The sequence below is a fragment of the Leptodactylus fuscus genome, chromosome 5 (genome assembly GCF_031893055.1).
Source record: "Leptodactylus fuscus isolate aLepFus1 chromosome 5, aLepFus1.hap2, whole genome shotgun sequence".
NCBI lineage: Eukaryota > Metazoa > Chordata > Amphibia > Anura > Leptodactylidae > Leptodactylus > Leptodactylus fuscus.
The window spans coordinates 71,950,608-71,963,037 of NC_134269.1; the positions used below are offsets into that span (position 1 = coordinate 71,950,608).

At 45.9% G+C, this 12,430-nt stretch overlaps 1 protein-coding gene across 2 annotated transcripts in view; it reads right to left on the bottom strand.

Annotated features, from left to right (window-relative positions):
- The window catches only part of LOC142202971 (high affinity cAMP-specific and IBMX-insensitive 3',5'-cyclic phosphodiesterase 8A-like), a 136,763-nt gene that overhangs the window by 13,277 nt on the left and 111,056 nt on the right, over positions 1 to 12,430 (bottom strand). For both annotated transcript variants that reach the window (XM_075273380.1, XM_075273379.1), the window contains exon 13: positions 5,167 to 5,237. In XM_075273380.1, coding sequence (XP_075129481.1) covers positions 5,167 to 5,237 — 71 coding nt within the window. The remainder of the gene's footprint in view (positions 1 to 5,166; positions 5,238 to 12,430) is intronic.

Genomic DNA, 12,430 nt, shown 5'->3' on the forward strand with positions numbered 1-12,430 from the left:
CCCAGATCCTTCCTCCTGCTTAGCAGACCCAGCATCTGGCAGGTCCTAATACTAGTTGGACTCCTAGGACAAGCACACTCCAACTGCTTCTTAAAAGAGTTGATGCACATGCCCTGGATCACTATGCACCAATCATCTTACACCCCTGGGAAGTGCCTGACAAAATCTTCTTTTCTAGCTTGTGTACTTCCTGCGTATATTGAATACCTATGTTTCTTCTATGAACCTATACTGCCTGTCCTATCCTATTGCCTGGATTACAGTTATGCACAAACTCTGCTCGCCCTGACCTTGACCTGTCCCCTGATCATGACTTTACCTGTCTCTTTGGTGCTGCATGCCTGTATTTCTCAAACCATCTGTTTCAGCTGTCACTGACTATACCAGGAGTTCGTAACCTGGTGGTTTTCCTGCTATTAAGTCCAGATCTCCATACAGGGAGTTAAAGGGTTCATACCAGGGGACTACTTAGGACTAATCCTAAGGGCATCATTTAAGTCAAATCCATTCAGTGACACAGTGGATCAAAACCCTGCACTACATCAGTAAGAAATAAATAAATCTCCTCCAGCAGCTTTTTTATTCTAGAAAATAACCCTAATTTCTAAGAATTAAATGTGCCAGTCTTATTTCTGCTGTGTAAATGGTTAGAACAGATGGAATATTTTATTCCAGCTTACTAAGACATTTCAATTAAACACATATTATAAGGACACATTGTTAAACAAGCCTGAGGGGTAAACTATGAAGTCACAAGGGACAGGGCTGCATTTGAGCACATATCCATGGACATGCTGTTGTATGAATGCTAGATGTAGAATGTTAAAATTAATGGAATACATTCAGAGGAAGGTCAGGTTCAGATGCAGCGCCTCTGGCATTTGTGCTATGAGCCCATGCTTTTATCTTGTACAGCACATTACAGGGCCAACCAGTGAAGATGTACTTTTTACAGGCCGACACACACAAAATATTTAACCAGTCATAATAAACTATGAACATAAAATTCAGCAGAAAGCGATCCATATAAATTGAGAATTGGATAGCATTTGCTTGTAAATGAATTCATATCGTCTGGAATAATATGGTTATATTTTTTCTGAGAGGGTGCGATGATATACGTTGAAATAAATGGATTATCCTTATAGAATATGGGCAAAACTATGTAGTTATATCAAATTCTTTTTTTGGTAAAAAAAACATCCCCATACTAAAAAACAATATGCCTCTGGTCATCGCTCTTCACAGCCAAAACTGTAACCAAGTATTAATCTGCATATTTTTCTTCCCATGGGACACTGCCTTACAGCACCCAGCCCACTGAAAAATAAGTTTGATAACAGGACTGAATGGATACTATTATTATAGTATTATTGGGATCAAACAATTTTGTAGTAGTCTGATCAGTCCAATTCTTACACCAGCATCCAGCCGCGCACTCTGCTCCGGATTAGGCCCAATGAATGGGCCTAGTCCAGAGGAGGGAGTTTCTTCAGGCCGAATTGCAAGGTAACTCGACCTGAAGAATGAACATCTTGCTTCTTTTTTCCGGGAGCCAGAAGAAACGGCTCCTGGAAAAAAAACTTGAGCGGCTCCCATTGATTTCAATGGGAGACATCTTTTCGGTCAGGGTTTTGAGGAGGATACGGCCTCAAAACCCTGACCAAAAAACTACGTGTGAACTTACCCTGATGAGTTCCGTGTGGTTTCCATTCGGTTTCTGCGCTAAAGGAGGCGAAAAATGTGAGAGAAAGGCGCTGCTTGTAGCTCTTTTCTCTTCACATTTTTCATGCGGAGAGGTGAATGGAATCCCTGTACGGACTGCAAGCGCAGATGTGAACCAAGCATAAGTAATAATATGGAAGTGATAGCAATGTGCAAGGTTAAACTACTGCTTAGCAGGGTCTATATATTTGTGGCCATGAATACTATTTCTTAGGGTATTGAGTGTACAGTGATTTCTCTCATACATCAATATCAGACAGATCTGGTACACATGGCAGTGGAGAATTCATATCCAACTGTTTCCCTTAAAATTTCTGTATAAAAGGTATTAATAAAAAATTCTATTTATGTAATTCTCTATTACATATGTGAACTTTCACTAAACTTTGGCTTATAGTCTGATTGAAATATGTGACTCGGGATGACAGACAGAATCCCCATAGAAATGTAACTACTTTTTTGTACTAGTAAATAATCATTCATTATCTGTAAATCAATAAGACATTATTACATGTAAATTCGTTCCACTCTGTACCATAATACACACTGTACTTGTATGCTGTTTCCAGCCACAGCACAGTGCGAATACAAATTTATGACCACCAGGGGGCATGACATGGTCATTTCTTTTAGCAGATGTGGAGTCACTTGGAATGTATACATTCGTTGCCAGAGAGTAAAGACGTATTACAAATACAATTACACTGTATAAAGAAACATTTAAGAGAGGATTTAAATATGTAATGTGGAAATTACTGATACTTTACATTACATGTATTTGCTATACAAGCAGTGCTGTATTTATGTTTTCACTACTTTATTTTCCTGTGCTGAAAAAATATAAAAGAAATGCTGCAAAAAACTGAACTTTAAATAGTGACACTATATTTGTAGTTGTACTTGTCATAAAACTTTCCAGCATTTACAGGTGGCCACACATCTTCAGTAGCAATTTCTCCTGACCTCCTTCCCATCACATGTGCTTGCTTCAACTTGGCTCTGGTTTCAATCTGCTTAGTAATATGTTTAACAGAGGCAAAAAATGGATGAAAAAATTCCATGCAAATAGATGGCCAACCATTTACATAGGGATCAATGTAAAAAAACCCAACAAAGCCAAACAAAAAAAAAATAGTTGATGTGCATGGAAGATAGACGACCATTCCCATCAGTGAGTTTGGATAATTATTTTTTTTTATTTGTATTGGAGCCCTAAAAAGGTTTTTTGGGTTTGCTTAAATTGGCTCTGGGGACACATACAGGACTAGGCCTTGGCTGATGTATAAGCATTCCGTCCATTAACCTCCCAAACACTGACAATTGATCATACATGGACGACATGAAAACCCATCTCAGCTCTCTTCAGCCATACATGAATAATTATTTGCCCCTGCTTTTTGCCAAGTAGCCTGAATTTGTTCAGGTTGCTGCAAAGCATTGCATACTGCTACCAGTGGATGATACATACAGATGTCTATAGCCAATGTCAGGGTCTGGGGTTGCTAGGTGGGTGGCATAGACACACAAGTCCAGTTTCTTTAGTCCAAAACAAAGGTGGAATTTTATTTTCACTCAAAAACACAGTGCAGCAGCAAAAGGAAACAATACAAAAATAAATCCCTGCCCGGCTAGGCTCTAACTAAACATAGAATAGGTTACCTCACCTAGAATAACAGAAATCCAAAAGCCAGTAGAATCATTCAGGACACAGCTCCAAATATATGACCTTTCTGTTGGCTCTCCAACCAAACTCTGCCAAAGTGTTGCTGCTGGAGCTGACTTCTTAAGCCTCCCTTCATGAGCAGACTCTCTGCAGCTGAGTCGCTGCCGGAACATCCCCAAAGTGTGGACTGGAGGGGGGTGGAATGACAGGTCCCACTACCAACCTACCTGCCATTCCTAAAAATCCAGCCCAGTAACCGGAACTCTAAAATAACCCTCAGTAGACAATAACTATCTGCTGAGAAACCTTCTTTCTGGAGTTTTCTCATCTCACCCACCTTAGTAGTCTGGGTGAGATGTACACCCCCTCCATTACCTGACCAGCCATCGGCTTACACCAAGTATAGATTAGGATATACCACCCACACTTTTATGCTTGAATAAGGCTGGAAACCCACATACAAATATTGATACAGTTGAGCGTGCAGTTTGTAATGCAATTTTGTGAATTTTGTAAAGCTAGAAATGGAAATAGTATGGAGTAGAAGTATTCAACTTGAATCCACTCCCAACTTTGGCTCACAAATATGCCGCAAAAACAAGAACCCACCTTTAAGACATGAAAGTTCTTGTTTGAGTAAATATTTTGGTTTTGGAAGAGGCAAGGGGGATCCAGTATGGCGGAGTGATTCTTTAACCCTCTTAAAAAATTCTTGACCTTTTTAGTTTCATTTTCTGTATATGGAGTTTAGCAAGGGCTTGTATTTTGAGAGACAATCTGTAGTTTTTGTTGACTTTGCATAAACTGGTTTTTATAAAAGGTTACAAAGGAAGAACAGACAGTACTTTTGTGATAAGTCTATTACAGCAAAGTACAGTACATGAAACATCACAAGGGACAAGAATCTCACAACAATATAAAAATAACCAAAATAAAGAACAAAACATATGGAAAAAACAGAAGGACAAAAAGAGGAAGGGGAGACGAGAAGGACAAGATAGAAATTAGGAGAAGCTGGCGTGTACAGCTCGGAATTAGCCGAGCGCTTACGCTGTGTGAAGGGGCCCTAAGGTATAAGGTTGCTGGATAAGAGCCAATAAGGGTCTCTAATGGTCAGCTCTCATTAAAGGGGCTCTATCATTGGGAAAAGTTATTTTTAGATAAGCGCATACATGCATAGCCTTTAGAAAGGCTATTCCACACCTACCTTTTTATGTAAATTGCCTCAGTGGTTTTTGAATGAGCCCGTTTTTATTCATATGCTAATTAGCCTCCAGCTAGCACAGGAAGTTGCCAGCAGCACTCGTCTCTGCTATTATCTCCTATCTGTGTGTGCAAGCAGGAAGTCATCAGCAGCAGCCTGTGCTGTACACATACATAGGAAACATTAGGCAGAGAGTGCATGATGGGTGCACCGAGAGGCTAATTAGCATATCAATGAAAACGGGCTCATTTAAAAACCACTGAGGCGATTTACATACAAAAGGTAGGTGTGGAATAGCCTTTCTAGAAGCTATGCAAGGATCTGCTTAGTTAAAATGACTTTTCCCAATGCTAGAGCCTCTTTAACTTATACCTAGTTTAGCACAGCTAGGAAACAAAGGAAGAACTACTTATCAAAGAAAACCAGGAGAACCTTAGAAGCATTGCCTATGAGACCTACCATGGTCTTCAGCAATTCCATATGGAGTACATATGACTTTTCCTATGGGCATTGTGATTATTTATTGCAGAATTCATTGTGTATGATAAACACTTTCATGTTTTAATATTTGTACCTTTGTAATAGGGGCTTCAATAGTCATGGAATGGATTCTGGCCATTGAAGAATGCCGCCTTTGTGAACTACCTGCAAGATAAGAAGAAAGATTGAATGTTATCTCTGTGACTTCATCAGAGAACCTCAGGAAATGAATAACCCTGCACACCCAAGTGCTGGAACACTGAAGAAAGACAACTTCCTGGAAATAACACCTCCTTGTACACCATTTCCCAAGCATCTCAATCCGCTATAACAATTCCTGTATTTTGTCTATGTATTCCTAAAGGAAACTATTTGTGTGCTGTAACAATTATACTAGGAATGTTATTACCCAGTAGCACTCTTCATGCATCCACACCATTTCTTAGAATGCGTCATGTAGAAGACTTTCTCCAAAGCTTCTATATATCAAGCAAGCACTCATCTGTGTTCGGCTAGGTGCACAATAGTACTATTTTCTCCCTTGTTCTGATCAATCAATATCTGATTCAATTTCTATTACCCTTTCCAAATAGCTGACTGACATTGCAAGACATAGCACCATTTATTTGGTTGTCATAGTGCCTGGTATTGCATTTGGGACTGAGCTGCAGTAAATGCTGCATTAGACATTAGCCACTACAAAGTGTGAGTTAGGCTATCATATTGTAGATATATCATTGTAAAAATCATATTTACAATAGCCAATTACAAATATTCATACAAATACAGTATTGCCAGAGTGAATGGATCTGACATTTTTAGTGAAAGCCAATACAATGTTTAGTGATAAAATGGGTTAACAATAGAGATGAGCGAACACTAAAATGTTCGAGGTTCGAAATTCGATTCGAACAGCCGCTCAATGTTCGTGTGTTCGAACGGGTTTCGAACCCCATTATAGTCTATGGGGAACAGATACTCGTTAAGGGGGAAACCCAAATCCGTGTCTGAAGGGTCACCAAGTCCACTATGACACCCCAGGAAATGATGCCAACACCTCTGGAATGACACTGGGACAGCAGGGGAAGCATGCCTGGGGGCATCTAACACACCAAAGACCCTCTATTACCCCAACATCACTGCCTAACAACTACACACTTTCCACATTCAAAAAAACCTCTATCAAAGTGGGAAAATACCTGGAAACCTTCTTTACTCCCCAAATGGATGAACACAAACCCCAATTTAAGCTCAACAAACAGTAACAACCACCCCTTTAAATCACGTTCCCCATGACAACCACAAATGGAATAGGCAATGGGAATTCCAAAAGCCCTCACCCTTAACTGTCATTTTGAGTGTGTGTGTGTGTGTGTGTGTGTGTGTGTGTGATGTGGTAAGACCTTCCAAAATTCACTTTTCTAGCCCTTAACATGAGCCCTTCCAAACAAAGTTACATGACCTTAAGCTGAGCTACCAGCAGAGATTGAGGCCCTTGGCATGAGTAGAGCCTTGCACCAGCAGTGTTTTTGGCACTTAGGGTGAGTTGAGCCTTGTACCAGCGTGTGTCCCTTAACATCAGGCGGGCCCTAAGTTCTGCGCTTTGCACAAAAGTTCCACATTAACTAGGCTGAATGGTACAAAGATTAGTAGGCCCGAGAACCAGGAACAGGTCTTGCAATGGCTGTCGGATAACGCTTAAAGCACATTGTCCACCAGCCAGTCAGCCTCTACCTCCTCTTACCCAACAGTCTTGTCCTCCTTCCACCCAAAATTCCCAATCTTCTCAGAACAATAACCCCAACTGTCCCTGCTCCCCAGAGCTGTTCTCCCTTCCTTTGACTGTACCGCAACCTGCCCCTCCATTTCGCGATTCCACGGACCTAACAGACGAGTATCTGTGTCCAGATGCTCAAACACTAGAGTCTCCTCCATTCCATCTCCGGTCGATTTGGTGGCGGATGACCAGCAACCCACCCTCATCGACGACGATGAGACGCAGTTGCTGTCAGGGCAGCCAGTTGACATGCGCATTGTGCAGGAGGAGGAGGCGAGACAGGAGTTGGAAGAGGAGGTGGTGGACGACGAGGACACCGACCCCACCTGGACAAGGCAGATGTCAAGCTGGGAAAGTAGTGTGGATGTTGAGGCAGGTGCAGCACCAAAAAGGGTAGCTAGAGGCAGAGACATGTCCAGAGGCAGAGGTCAGCTGCTTTGCCGAAGCCAGGCCAGACCCGGAATGTCCGAAGATGTTCCCTTTTGTACCCAGCCCAGAAAAACTCCCCCATCGAGGGCACGTTTCTTGAAGGTGTAGAGTTTTTTCAAGGAATGCGCCGAGGACAGATATAGTGTCGTCTACACAATTTGCCTCTCGAAATCGAGTAGGGGCCCTGAGAAGAGCAACCTGTCCACCACTTCAATGCACCGTCATTTGGAATCCAAGCAATGGAATCAGTGGCAGGCAGCAACGGCAGGACAAACGTCGCCCGCCGTTCATGCCACTGCCTCTGCTCACAGTGCTGGCGATGCACTCCAGAGGACGAGCCAGGACATCACTTCATCTGCCTCCGCCACTTTGTTGACTTCTCCCTCATCCTCCCCTGTTTCTGTCTTATCTCCTTCTCCTGCACCATCAAAGGCACCATCAGGCGCTTCTTTACAACAACCCACCATCTCTCAGACATTGGAGCGCCGGCAGAAATACACCGCTAACCACCCACCCACGCAAGCCTAGAACGCCAACATCGCTAAACTGCTGGCCCAGGAGAGGTTGGCGTTCCGGCTTGTTGAAACTCCCACCTTCCCGGACCTGATGGCAACTGTGGCACCTCACTATGCCGTCCCTAGCCGTCTCAACTTCTCCCGGTGTGGCGTCCCCGCCTTGCACCAGCACGTGTCACTCAACATCAGGTGGGCCCTTAGTTCCGCGCTTTGCTGCAAGGTCCACTTGACCACCGACACTTGGACAAGCGCCTGTGGTCAGGGATGCTGCAGTGCTTATCTTTAATGACAGGCAGGGTGAATGTGGTGGAGTCTGTTCCCCGGGTGCAAACTGGGGTGGCCTATCTCCTCTCCCAGGCCAAAATTCATGGCAGGAGTAGACTGAAACCCTACGACGCTGCAACCTCCACCACAGCTACTAGCGGCAAACGCTAAAACACTGGTGTGGGGAGACGTCAGCAGGCGGTGCTGAAGCTCATCAGCTTGGGGGACAGACAGCACAGTGCCTCCGAGGTCAGGGATGCCATCCTGGCTGAGATGGCATTTTTTTTTCCCTGCTACACCTGGGGCCTGGCATTTTTACGCCTGTGATAATGGCTGGAACCTGGTAGCGGCTCTGGAGCTTGCCAGCCTCCAACACGTTCCATGTTTGGCCCACGTCTAACCTAGTGGTGCAAAGTTTTTTAAAAACATACCCAAATGTACCGAAGCTACTGTTGAAAATGCGGCGCTTGTGCGCCCACTTTTGCAAGTGCACAGGAGTCGCTGCTAGCCTAAAAACACTCTAGCAAGGCCTACATCTGTCCAAACACAGGCTGTTGTCCGTCATTCACACACGCTGAAACCCTACAATACCATATCTTGAGCAGGGTGTGTGAGCTGCACAGACCTTTGATGGAGTTCCATCTACAAAACCCAAGGGTTCCTCAAAGTCAGCAACCAAAGTTTCTGCACCATGAGTTTCCAGGGGTGGCAGAGTTATGGCTAGGGGAAGAGGCATGGATAGGGATGATGTCTAGGGGCAAAAGCAGTGTGGATGTGGAGGCAAGCTAAGCAGGAAAAACTGGGGGTACAAGCTAAGGCATGGACTGGGGTGATGTCTAGGGGCAAAAGCAGTGTGGATGTGGAGGCAAGCTAAGCAGGAAAAACTGGGGATACAAGCTAAGGCATGGACTGGGGTGATGTCTAGGGGCAAAAGCAGTGTGGATGTGGAGGCAAGCTAAGCAGGAAAAACTGGGGGTACAAGCTAAGGCATGGACTGGGGTGATGTCTAGGGGCAAAAGCAGTGTGGATTTGGAGGCAAGCAAAGCAGGGAAAATGGTGGCTAGAGGCAAAGGGATGTCCATAGGCAGCAAGGGCAAAGATGCAAAACTCTCCCGTTTCAAGAATTTTCCTGACTTGTTTCCCCACAAAACATTCCTGGGAGGAGGGCTGAAACACCACCCTCCTCCTCCTCCGCTGTTAGATTTACCCCAGCTACGAGCTGAAAACGCTGCAACACTGGTGTGGGGAGACGTCAGCAGGCTGGGCTGAAGCTCATCAGCTTGGGAGACGGACAGCACACTGCCTCTGAGGTCAGGGATGCCATCCTGGATGAGATGGCAATTTGTTTATCCCCGCTGCCCCTGGGGCCAGGTTTTTTAGCTTGTTGGAGGGCTCTGGAGCTTGCCAGCCTCCAACACGTTCCATGCCTGGCCCACATGTTCAATGTAGTGGTGCAATGATCTTTAAAAACATACCCCAAATTAGCTGAGCTAAGGGTGAAAGTGCGGCACTTGGACACCCACTTTCCCAAGTCTACAGTACCTGGAGCTAGCCGCAATACACTCCAGCAAGGCCTACATCTGCCTGAAGCACCTACTGTTGTGCGAGGTCACCACACGCTCTAACCCTAGATACCGTATGTTCAGCAGGGTGTGTGAGCAGCAGAGACCTTTGATGGAGTACCAGCTACAAAACCCAAGGGTTCCTCAGAGTCAGCTCCCTCACTTTCTGCACCATGAGTTTCCATGGGTGGCAGACTTATGGCTCGAGGCACAGGCATGGATAGGGGTGATGTGTAGGGGCAAAAGCAGTGTGGATGTGGAGGCAAGCTAAGCAGCAAAAACTGGGGGTACAAGCAGCCGGTGACATCATCACTGACAAGCACAGCTGTCTGTCAGCTGACAGGCTGACTTTCACCAAAATGAACAGACAATGGATAGACTCATCATATACATGTCAGTTACATGACAAATTTAGTGCAATTTGCAAGTCCAAGATGGTTTGGAGATCTGCGGAGAGGAATCTCACCACCTCTTGCGGGTGCCATCATTTGGAAGGCAAGCCCTGGGCTCAGTGGGTGAGAGCAAGCGCAGGATAATCGTCGTTTGGCCTGGCGGCCACTGCCTCTTCCACTGTTGACAGGGCTGGCGCTGCAGTCCAGACCAGGAGCCAGGACACCTCCACATCTGCCTCTGACACTTTGGGGAGTTCACCCTTATCCTCACCTTTTCCTGCCATTTCTCCTTTTGCCCGCGCCATCATGCGCCTCTTCCCAGCAACTCCCCATCCCCCAAGCCTTTCATTTCATGCTAAAGTACAGCGCAACCCACCCACATGCCCAAGGCTTCAACGGCCTCATCTCAAGAAATCTGGCCCAGGAGATGTTGGAATCCCGGCTGGGGGACACTCTGCCCTTTTTGGGCAGAGTGTCTACTGCGCCACCGCACTGTGCCGTCCACACCAGCACTTTCCCCCAAACATGAGGCGGTCCCTAAATTCAGCGCTTAGCCCTAAAGTTCCATGTGACCAGTTACGAATGGACAAGTGCATGCGGACAGGGACGCTACCTTTCAATTTGGGCACAGTGGTTGAATGTAGTTGAGGCGTGGACCGGGTCGCAAAATGTGGTGGCCTGACTTGTCTCCCCACACAACATTCCTGGGAGGAGGGCTGAAACACCACCCTCCTCCGCTGTTAAATTGACCCCAGCTACGAGCTGGAAACGCTGCAACACTGGTGTGGGGAGACGTCAGCGGGCCGTGCTGAAGCTCATCAGCTTGGGGGCCAGACAGCACACTGCCTACAAAGTGAGTCATGCCATCCTCGATGAGACGGCAATGTGGTTTTTGCCACTGCACCTGGGCCCAGGCATGTTGTCATGTGTGATAATGGCCGTAACCTGGGATTGGCTCTGTAGCTTGGCAGCCTGCAACATATTCCATGCCTGGGCCACGTTTTTAACTCATTGCTGCTAATCTTTTGAAAAAGGTACCCCAATGTTCCTGAGCTACTGGTGAAAGTGTGGCGCTTGTGCGGATAGTTTTTAAAGTGTATAGTTGCCGCTGCTAGCCTCTATGCACTCCTACAACGCCTGTACCTGCTGGAACAACGGCTGTTGTGCGACGTCTCCACACTGCTGGCACTAAACATATCATGTGTTGAGCAGAGTGTGTGAGCAGCACAGACCTTTGATGTAGTTCCAACTCCAAAACCCTCGGGTTCGTCAAAGTCAACTCCCTCAGTTGCTCAACCATGAGTGGCCATGGGTGGCAGACTTATGTGAAATCCCATCCCATCCATTGCACTGGACACGAAACATTAGCATGCGCTCAGCACAACTTCGGATATGGCAGATGCGTTAAGCAGGGTGCAGGGTACAACACAGACCAGGCCCGAGCACCAGGAACAGGTGTTAGAAATACTGCAGCATCTGCCATTTCCTTCCAATTTTGGGGTTTTGGACCCGCCACCGACTTGTCTGGACCTAAGTGGGGATCATGAGACACAGTTGCCATCAAGGCAAGCTGTGGTCATGTGCGGTTTGCAGTAAGGGGGCAGTGCGCAATTGGAAGAGGAGTTGGTGGATGACGAGGCCACCGACCCCACATGGACAGGGGTGATGTCTAGGGGCTAAAGCAGTGTAGATGTAGAGGGAAGCTAAATCAACAAAAAACCTGGGTAGAAGCAAAGGCATAAACTGGGGTGATGTTTAGGGGTGAAAGCAGAGTAGATGTGGAGGGAAGCTAAGCAGCAAAAACAGTGGGTAGAAGCAAAGGCATGCAAAACTCTACCCTGTTGGAAGACTTATTCCTAGGTCTGGAACACGTTAATGGCCCCCCTGGACAAATTACTGCCACTCAGGGGCCTAGTGTCACCAGGAGGGACAAGTATAGGCGCATGTTGTGGGAATACCTGGCCGACACCAGCTCTGTCCTCTCCGATCCCTCTGTGCTCTACAGCCTAAACTTATTTTCTCATCTTTTTTTCTGAACTGCACATCTCTTGCCTGCTTCCTTTGGGATCTTAGAAATGGTGGTCCACTTCCACAGATGGTAACTTCAATAGACAGTGTAACGGGAGTAGCTGAGGGATCGCTGTCTTAACCACTTTTTGGCACAAAATTAACTTCCAAAGCCAAATATGGTGCAAGTATATGATGCAAGGACACCTACACACCTATCTCTGACACATTGGGGAGTTCACCCTCATGCGTCCTTTTGGCCTGCACCATCATGCGCCTCTTCCCAGCCACTCCACATTTCCCAAGCTTTTCATTGCAGGCAGAAGTACAATACAACCCACCCCCATGCCCAAGCCTGTAACAGCCTCATCGATAAACTGCTGGCCCTGGAGATGTTGGTGTTTGTTTATGC